The sequence below is a fragment of the Tupaia chinensis genome, unplaced genomic scaffold (assembly GCF_000334495.1).
Source record: "Tupaia chinensis unplaced genomic scaffold, TupChi_1.0 Scaffold000258_1, whole genome shotgun sequence".
Classification (NCBI taxonomy): domain Eukaryota; kingdom Metazoa; phylum Chordata; class Mammalia; order Scandentia; family Tupaiidae; genus Tupaia; species Tupaia belangeri.
In genome coordinates, this window is record NW_006159738.1 from 403,471 (window position 1) to 413,645 (window position 10,175).

General features: G+C 54.0%; 1 protein-coding gene across 1 annotated transcript in view; it reads right to left on the reverse strand.

The window, feature by feature from the left end:
- DNAH10 (dynein axonemal heavy chain 10) overlaps positions 1–10,175 on the reverse strand; it is a 126,154-nt gene that overhangs the window by 90,810 nt on the left and 25,169 nt on the right. Inside the window, exons 18-24 of the mRNA XM_006149228.2 lie at positions 9,585–9,792; positions 7,419–7,575; positions 5,221–5,697; positions 4,949–5,107; positions 2,456–2,572; positions 2,274–2,376; positions 473–651 (exon numbers count right to left, since the gene is read on the reverse strand). Of these exons, the coding sequence (XP_006149290.1) occupies positions 473–651; positions 2,274–2,376; positions 2,456–2,572; positions 4,949–5,107; positions 5,221–5,697; positions 7,419–7,575; positions 9,585–9,792 (1,400 nt within the window). The remainder of the gene's footprint in view (positions 1–472; positions 652–2,273; positions 2,377–2,455; positions 2,573–4,948; positions 5,108–5,220; positions 5,698–7,418; positions 7,576–9,584; positions 9,793–10,175) is intronic.

The following is a 10,175-nucleotide window of genomic DNA, read 5'->3' on the forward strand; positions in this document are numbered from 1 at the left end:
TTTAGGGGCCAGCAGGTAGTGTGGTGGTTAAAGGCACTGGATTCCCGCATGGCTGATTGCAATCCCGGACCTCGCAGCTTGCTTTCTCACTTTCCCTTTCTCTCCGTCTCTCTCTAGTCAAAATTAAAAATAATAACAATAACAACTGGAATTAAATAAATAGTTATTTTTAAAAGATTTATTTTCATTTGCTATAGGGCATGTGCACTCACCAGAGGGAGACAAAGAGAGAGAGGAAAAATGAGAAAGAAAGCCACCAGGTCCGTGACTTGAACCACAGTCCGCTAGGAGTCCAGCGACATAGCCATTACGCTAACTGCTGGTTCCCCCAGAATCTAATATTTTAAAGCCCTCTCAAAAATAACACAGCGCCTGAGGATGTGTGGAATGGAAAACATGACTGTCTTAAGAAGTGAGAAGCGCAGAGCGAGCGGCACCCTCCCGAGTCTGCGTCTTGCGGCGAGGCGCTCACCTTCAGCCCCTCGTAGAGCTCATAGATCATCCTCAGCCCGTTCATCTCCTTCTGCACCTTGAGCAGCTCCGGGTACATCGTGATCGGGAGGTCGAAGAGCTTCTCGGCGTTGGCCAACTCCTGCCGGTTCTTCTCGTGTTTCGCCAGCTCTCTTTCAAAAGTGCCTAGGAGCTCTACTCCTGGCAAATGCACCCAGATAAGTGAACCCACGAATGGGAGGGCTATAAAATCAGTCGTGACGAATGGACTCAAATTGTGCTTTCACCCATAAGACAAGCTGAGAACTTCCAGACTGTCACGCCATCGTCCCAACTAGCTCCTCCGGTTAGAAAATCCTGTCTGATTCTCACGCCCAGAGTATACGAGAAACGAGGCTGTTTTAAGGTAGCCCGAGCTGGCCCCCTTAGGGCTGACGCCACCCGCCCTTCACCGCACCTCTGGAGCCCTTCGCCACCCTCCTGAGCACCCTCAGACGTCTGACGTCACCGCTCTGCTTCTCTGCCCCACCGCAGTGGCCGCTACAACTGCATCTCCGCGTCACTACTCAGTCTCCTACCCAGGAGCTCGCACTTCGAGGCGCCGTTTTACAGTTGTCTACCTACTGGGGCCAGCAGGTGGCACGGTGGTTAGGAGCACTGGACTCCCACATGGCCGACCGCGGCTGGATTCCCATGGCCGACCGCGGCTCGAGTCCTGGACCTTGTGGCTTTCTTTCTCTCTCACCCCATTCTCTCTCTGTCTCTCTCTGGTCAAATTTAAATAAATGAAGTTCACTAAATAATAATAATATATTTATTTTTTAAATTTATCTACCTATTTACTTATCATACTTACTAAATGTATTTTATTCACGATAGAGAATGGTGCCCATGCAGGAGCGAGCGAGGCTCTTATCAGAGCCCGGTTCTGGGCTCCAGCTCACCAGCATCTTGACACACGTGTGTGCACCCAGCGTGTTTCAGGCTGACCAAGCCAGAGAGCTGCACCTACGCTGGGCTACGCGGCTCCGGCCACACTTCACTCTGTCCCGACTACGGCCGAGGCTGGCTCTCGAGGGACCTTTCTCGAGCAGCCCTGGGGCGATGGGACCTGTGTCTGGAATCCTCACAGTCTTTGTTTATCAAATTCTGTCCTGAGTAAGAATGTTAGAACTCTTACCTCGGCCCCCTCTGAGCCTACGTCATTTGAAGGACAGAGGACAAACTCGAAGGAGTCGGGGTGTAAACCCAGGAATAACCCTAACAGGAGTGAAGTGACGAGGATGTGGGGAGGGCCCGGGGGCGTGTCTGGAAGGCAGATGCTGCTGCGTGAGACTCCCCAGTCGCAGCTGCAATCACGGTGCCCCTACAGGAGGGAGCCCTGCTTCCCAGCCACACACAGTAGGCACCAACATCAGCGGATTGATTCAGTCTGTCCTCCCATAGGTTCAGTCACCGAAACTACCCAAGAAAAGCAGCTGAGAAAAAAATAAATATGTAACTCAAAACGCCATGACCATTTCTCATAAAATTCTTAAGGAAAACATGATGGAAGAACTCAGTAAGAATGACGTGGGGCTGGGCAGTGGCACAGCTGACACGGCACTTTGGGAGGCAGACCCCATGAGAAGGTCGTGGGTTCACATCCAGAGTCCCCCCTGAGCACCAGACGCTGCCCACGATCTGGGGCCAGCTGCAGCTGGGCGTGGACTGGAGCGTCAAGACCCTATGTGCGGTGTGTGTCTCTCTCTCTTTCCTCTCTGTCTCATGTATGGAAGAGAGATAGACACTTAAAAAAAACAAGCCAACGTAAACATTCTTACCTTTATCGAGATCGTCACCAACAGAACCTGGGCCTTCGTTATAAAACCGTGTTGCGAATTCCTCTACCTGATGTCTGTAGTTCGTTATCTCGCCTCGAGTGATCTGAGGAAACACGGCAACCTGGTTAGCCCAGCGTGTGTGTTTCGACACCCTTACCCAGAGAGGTGAACGGGGAGGGCACCTCTGTGAACGTCCTCTTGATGCCCCCCAGGGCGTGCTCCGCGTTCACGGAGTCGTTGGACAGGGCCAGCCACATGTCCTCGATCTGCTCGACCAGTTCCCGCTCTGCCTCAGGTGGCTAATTAAAAAGAAAAAGATGAGTAAGCAGTGAACGTTCAGCAATTTGGAACTGAAACTCCCGGTCAAAGCTACTCGGCAGTGACTTCGGCTTCTGGAAACAACAGGTGAGATCATTTGAAGCCGGTTGAAGTATTACGATCTTATTTTTATAAGTAAAACAAAATCAGGGTAAAATCATTTTTAAAAAGTATTTTTAAAAATATGGGGCTGGCAGGTGGTGTGGTGGTTAAAGATGCTGGACTCCCACATGGCTGACCATGGGTCGAGTCTCAGCCCTGGCGGCTTGCTTTCTCACTCCCTCTCTCTCTGTCTCTCTCTGTCTTTCTCTGGTCAAATTGAAACAATAATACTACTAATAAATAAAGTTAAATCAAGTAATTTAAAAATAATAGCAATAAAAATAATAAAGATGGGACCAACAGATGGTGTAATGGCACTGGACTCCCAAGTAGTCAACTCCGGTTTGAGTCTTGGGCCCGGCAGCTTAAAACTCACGCTGGGCGCATGTACATGCATGCCCAAGATCCAAAGAGGAAAAGAAGGGACTGCAGTGTGGCCAACACCCCTGGGGGCTGAGTTCTTGCTTCCTGTCTCTCTGTCTCTGTCTCTCCAGCAAGCGCAGGCACCCTATAGCAAAATCTCTCTTTAAAAAATAAAGAAATTAATGATAAAGAAATAAACGGAGATAACCCAGAAAGATAAAACCCGGCTGAAGCTGAGCTTCACACTGCATCCATCTCTGACTAGACTAAGGTCCTCCGGGCTGGCTGTGGTGCCAGTTGTGCTGTCCCTCAGAAACCAAGGAGACCCTCGATGTGCCAGGGCGAGGCAGTGGTACGTCAGCATTCGGTGTTTGGTTGCACTGACTCTCCTGTCCTCTCTCTGCCGCCCCCTAGAGCACAGAGTCTGAGGAATGGGCTTGGCCGTGCGGGGAGCGCGAAGCAGGGAGGAGAAGCCAAGGGCCCTTGACAGCCTCCACATGCATCGACTCTGTTTCAGCAGCTCTGTGGCTTCCCTGCTTCAAGCCCAGCACCCTGGTGGTCCAGGGGTCGGACGCGGCACCCCAAATGCTGTCGCCGAGCAGCGGCCTGAGCTGAAAGCCAGCAATGAGAGAAATGCACACCCTGTTTCGGGGAGCATCTGATGCCCCCCACGGTGCCTGGACTCCCGAAGGTCCTCGGATGCTGCGCTTAACAACCCAAGCCCGGCCAGGCTAAGGGGATTATCTTCTGCCGGTTCCTTTGCATCCTGTGCCTCTTCCCCCACTTCTTATCTCTGAGAGTGCTCTTTACTTACTGAAGGAAACGAACACGAGGAGGAGGGAAGAGACGGAAAGGGGAGGGAGAGGAGGAAGAAGAGGACAGACTTGAAACGGCGTGCGGTCACAGAGCAGTTGCCAAAACCACTGGGCCGCGCAAGAACGAGAAATAGCCTGAGCTTTCATCATTCTGCGCACGATTACTGCTTAAAGTCACTTCTTGTCTGCCATAGCGGTGTACTTGAGAAGTATTTCTAAAAAGGGTCTGGGTAGCCAACCTGGCTATAAAATACAAGAGAAAGCAGAATGTGACGGCCCAGCCCCGCAGCCTCGTGGGAAGGAAGACAGATCCTACGCGGCTGACTGCAGTTCAAGTTATGACCTCGGGGGCTGGAAAAGCACACTGGGTACGTGTGTGTGTGTGTGCGCGCCCCAGGTCCCAGCAGGATGGAGAAACGGAAGGAGGGGCGACCACACCCCACCGGATGCTGCGCTTAACAACCCAAGCCCGGCCAGGCTAAGGGGATTATCTTCTGCCGGTTCCTTTGCATCCTGTGCCTCTTCCCCCACTTCTTATCTCTGAGAGTGCTCTTTACTTACTGAAGGAAACGAACACGAGGAGGAGGGAAGAGACGGAAAGGGGAGGGGAGAGGAGGAAGAAGAGGACAGACTTGAAACGGCGTGCGGTCACAGAGCAGTTGCCAAAACCACTGGGCCGCGCAAGAACGAGAAATAGCCTGAGCTTTCATCATTCTGCGCACGATTACTGCTTAAAGTCACTTCTTGTCTGCCATAGCGGTGTACTTGAGAAGTATTTCTAAAAAGGGTCTGGGTAGCCAACCTGGCTATAAAATACAAGAGAAAGCAGAATGTGACGGCCCAGCCCCGCAGCCTCGTGGGAAGGAAGACAGATCCTACGCGGCTGACTGCAGTTCAAGTTATGACCTCGGGGGCTGGAAAAGCACACTGGGTACGTGTGTGTGTGTGTGTGCGCGCCCCAGGTCCCAGCAGGATGGAGAAACGGAAGGAGGGGCGACCACACCCCACCGGGGCTGTGTTACCCCTCGGGCGCACGCGTCCCCCGGCGTTTAACGAAGAACACGGAAGCTGTCTTACGTGGATGTCATACATGGCCATGGTGCGGTACCGCTCCTGCACATCCCTGTACCTCAGCTCCATGACCAAAGATTTGCTTCTAATTTCCGCAATGGTCGCGAGCACAGACTTGAGGTCTTCGAGGGTGTTGGGGCTCTTCTTGAGGCTTTTGGACAGGAGCTATGAAAGAGGGAACGAGGGACACTAAATACACAAGACAGAGACGGCGGCAGTCCCCAATGGCGGCCGCCCGGCCCGACAAGCAGCCTTAACGACACGCGGTGACCGGGCACCTCCATCTCTTCGTGGAGACTATGCAGCTCCTCCCTCGCCGACTCGTTGAGGAGCTTGCCCAGCGAGATCACCCAGGACTTGGCATTTTCCTGCACCGTGCTTGCCAGAGGTCCGAGCTGAAGCCTGATGCAGTGGTCGTCCTTGACCAGAGGGTGGCGCATCACCTCGGCGGCCACCTTGGCATAGAACTGCAGCTTCTCATCGTAGGCCACGCACGGGGGCTTCCTGGCCGCAAACTTCTCCATCACGATGGCCTTGTCCAGCTTCCAGAGCGGTCGGTAGCGCTTCCACTTCTGCAGGTACTTCATAAGATTGACCAGAATCCTGTGGACGTTTTGGGGGACCATGACAGCTTGTTCGATTATCTGGGGGTTCAGGGAGATGTCGTTGTAAAAGCTTATTATAACGACTTCCTCCTCCTCGCCCTTCTGAGGAGGGCACTCGATGCAGCTGCCGTTCATCCAGCGGACAAAGTGCTGCAAGGTAAGGGCGGGGGAGACGGGATGTGGGAACACGCTCTGCTGTCTGTCTGTCTGTCTGCATATGCAGTAATACGCCTGGGTAATAGGGAAATCGCTATTCTTTCTAAACTGCGCCCCACCACGAAAATGACCACAACCTTCTGTTCCTCCCGTCAAGGGATGGAGTCTCCTTCCCCATCCCTGGCCAGCCTCGTGACCTAGGATGACCAGTGGAAAGGGACAGGAGTGGCACCAGGCAAGTTCCAAGCCAAGGACTCAAGGAGGCCTGGAGTTCCCGCCCCCACGTTCTCGAAAGCCCACAGCACCAGGTGGAGAGTATGAGCTCGCCTGCGGGGTGCTATGAGCCTCAGGAGAACTAAGGCGCCCGGCCCACGGCCCCCAGTCATCGGGCTGTGACGGAAGTCAGCGTCGGCTGCTGGAGGCCAAGAGCGAGCACAGCCAAGACCAGAACTGCCCAGCAGAGCCAGCCCTCGGGACCAAGCACTAAATACAGTTACTGGTTAAAGTCACTCAGGTGTGAAGTGATTTGTCATGCCATAGAAGCTAACGTGAACGGGGCCAGCAGGGGCGTAGGTTAGGACAGCCAGACCCTACACGGCCGACTCTGCAGTTTGAGTCCTCGATCTACCAGCAAGAGACACGCTGGGCGCGTGCGGACCGGCCCACAATCCCCAGAGGAGCATGCAGTGGAAGGGACTTGGACATGGTCATCCCCCCCGGGAGGTAATTTCTCACCCTCCTCTCTCTCTTTCTCTGTCTCTCTCCAGTGAGCTCACATCCCTACAGCAAAAACTGAAAAAAAAAAAAAAAAAGTTAAAATGATCCTCAGTGGGACCAGCAGTTGGCATAAGGGCTATGTTGTGGGACTCCCGTGTAGTAGACTGCGGTTCAAGTTCTGGACCCGGTGGCTTAAACTCACATGTGTGCGTGCGTGCTCCAGATCCTGAGAGGAGAATGGAGGAGAAGGGATTTTGGCATGGCCATCCCCCCTGGGGGGTGATTTATCGCTTTCTGTCTCTCTGTCTCTCTTTCTGGCGAGTGCACGTGCCCTATAGCAAAAACCTCTCCAAAAAAAAGATCTGGCAGCTTGAGAAAACGACGGGGGTGTACATGACGCCCAAACTCCTGTAAGGGGGCTGAGGGATGGAGGAGTGTGCGCTGTGAATGCCCCCCAAGGGCACGAGGGCGCTTTCTCCTCTCTCTTTCTCTCTGGTGAGCATGCGGACCCTCTGGCAAAAAAAAAAAAAAAATCCACATTGCACAGCCAGGTCTCAGGTCCAGGGGGAGACACGGGAGTGGAAAGGTCTGGGCTGGAGGTGGAAGTGAGCCGCCATCTCCATGGTGGCAGTAAGAGTCGTCGGTCTGGTCATGGCTGAGTAGAGAGGGCGGATGAAGCAGGAAGAAAAGGGAGACAGGATCAAGCCAGGGCCACTCCTAAATTTAGAGCCCTACATAGGAGGAGTGGGGAAGAGCCCAAGGGCGGAACTGGAGCCTGCGTCCTTCCAGGAAACCTCTCCTCTGTGGGAGCAGCCGTCTGCACCAAGAGTTGCCGACTGGAGCCGAGAGGAGCCGAGAGCAGCCGAAGACAGCCGAGGGCAGCCAAGAGCAGCCAAGAATAGCTGAGAGCAGCCAAGGACAACCGAGGACAGCCGAGAGCAGCCGAGAGTAGCCAAGGACAATCGAGAGCAGCCGAGGACATCCAGGGGTCTCCATACCTTGGTGATCTCCACGCAGTTGCGGACGGAGTGGACGCACATCTTGTCGATCTCGTTTGCGTTGGGATGAAGGATGATCTCGGGGGCGGTCAGAATGGTCTCCGTTTGGAACAATGGGACGTTTCCAAGGATTAAAGAATTGAACGAGTGCAAATTCCTAAGAGGGATAATGAAAAAGACTCAGACTCCCCGAGTGAAATGCTCCCAATGTCGATGAGGATGGCTGTCAGCAAAGTCACCGGGAGAAGCCGCCGCCCCAGCGCTGTGGGGGGTAAAGGACGGGCAGGGTGGCTTTGCTGCACATTCTTGCTTTGTCCTGTCTACACGAAGAGTTCGTTTCTGCTCTTGGGAGTTGGGTACCTTTTGGTTGGGAAATACTTAACTAATAATGCTGACTCCAAATTTCCACTCGTGCAGGAGAAATGAACCGGACCCTGCCCGCCCTGCCCACCCAGGTCTGTCCCTGCAGGAGCGACTCAGGATGACGTTCTGGGTGGGACAGCGTCATCGCCTCCAAACCACTCGGTCCCCTCCTCCCCTGGCCCGCACAGTAATCTGTAAAATGGCCAGAAAGACTTTTTTTTTTCTTGGAGAGGTTTTTGCTATAGGGCACGTGCACTCACCAGAGAGAGACAAACAGACAGAAAGCGAGAAATCACCCCCCAGGGAAGATGGCCACGCTGCAATCCCTCTCCTCCATTCTGCTCTTGCGCGCGCATGCGCATGCACCCGGCAGTAGTTTAAGCCACCGGGTCCAGGATTCAAACCACGGTTGACTACCTGGGAGTCCAGGACACAGCCATTACGCTAACTGCTGGTCCCCAGAAAGACTTTTTAAAAAATACCAGCTACTTCAAAACGTTTGTGGAAAATGGAATTCAAGTAAAAGTTTATTTCAGTGCAAAAATGTTTTCAAATCCATACATAGACTTGTCTCTGCATTTTCCATGAACGGATTTGAAGCCACTCACACAGCTCCTATCCCTCTCTCGCTCCCCTTCTCCTCTCTCTCCCTCCTCTTTTTCCCCCTCCCTCACTCCTTTCTTCTCTCCCTCGGTACTCCTCCCTCCCTCTCTTCCTCCCTCTTTGTATCTTTGACTCTGAGCATCTCAGCTCTGACTCCGACAATTCACAGTGCCCATACCGTCTAAAACAAATAGTGGAGGGACCAGCAGTTAGCGTAATGGCTATGTTGCTGGACTCCCATGTAGTCGACCGCGGTTCGCATCCCAGACCTGGTGGCTTAAAACTCACGCCGGGCGCGTGTGCGTGCATGCCCAAGATCCTGAGAGGAGAATGGAGGAGAAGGGATCGCAGCATGGCCATCCCTCCTCGGGGGGGATTTCTCGCTTTCTGTCTGTCTGTCTGTCTGTCTCCCTCTGTCTGTCTGGCAAGCGCACGCACCCCATAGCAAAAACCTCTCCAGAAAAAAAAGAAAAAGAAAAAAAAAATAGTGGAAAATGAAAGGACAAAAGCCTCCTTTGGGAGGCCAAGGTCGACCAGGAAATCAGAGAAATGTCTCCGAGGCTGGTCATAAGGAAGACGTTGTGTGGTGAAAGGGATGTCACGCCTTGACCATGTAAACGCCAAGTGACCGCCAGGAACCTCGCAGACTGGTTTCTTGGAGTGGCCCTAAGCCGTCAGCTTCGTGCTCACCCGGAGAAGCCTCAGGGCCCCGAGGTGAGCCCGTCCAGGCTCTCAGATCAGCTGGTCTAGTAAGCTCCCAGGCGATGTGGCCCAGGATGGAGGATGGCGTCTGGAGGGTCCGAGGATGACACTCAGCACAGACCTGCGGGCCATCTGAGCAGGGCTGACTCTGACCGGCCAGAGGAGGACAGCGCCTCGTGTCCTTCACCCTGGCCCTGTCAGTGTGATCCAGGCCCCCTGGGGTGTGGGTGAGGACTGAGGGGCTGCAGTTCCCTGTTGCTATCGCACACCGACGTGCTCCATCTCTAGACAGGGGAAGGGGCAAAGGGACGACTTCCTTCTCTGAGTGTGGAGGAGCCCACCAAGGACGCGAGGCCAGAGGGAAAGGTCGGCCCTCTGTCCTGCAAGAGCCCTTCCGGGCCAGGAAGCATCTTCCCGCCCACCGTGGCCGCCCACATTCCAGAAACCCTCCCAGCCATGCACGCCGCCTTCCACACCCGCGCGGCGCAGGGGACCTACTTCAGGATGAGCTTCGTCAGGACCTCGTAGATCCTGTTCTCCCAGTACTCGTAGTAGGAGGCCAGCTTGGGGGCCCTGCCCGTGTTGGTGTGGATGACCAGACCCTCCACCTTGGTCAGCAGAGGCCCGATGGCGAGATACCACCGGACCATGTGGTCCACGTCCTTGGCCCGCTCTCGCTCAATGTGCTCGAAGAATTCCTTCACGCCTGCAGAGAGAGACACCTGTGACCACAGGGGGACACGGGGAAGGGCGCTGCTCTAACAGTGAGCCCAACGCGCAACCTTGACCCAAAGAGAAGACAAATTCTGTGCAAATTTCATACAAGAAATAGATAGTGACACCGGAATCCCTGTCAGGTGTGGCTGAGGTTAGTCTCACAGAGAAGGTGGCTTTTCACAGCGGGGGCAGTCTTGTTTTTTCTGAATTTCTTGTTGACTAGTCTCAGGCCACTTAAAACATCCTATCTGAACTAGTAAACAGGAGCTCTTAAAGACGCAATTCAGGGAACCAGCAGTTAGCGTAGTGGCTATGTCGCTGGATTCCCACGTAGTCGACCGTGGTTCGTGTCCCAGACCCGGTGGCTTAAAA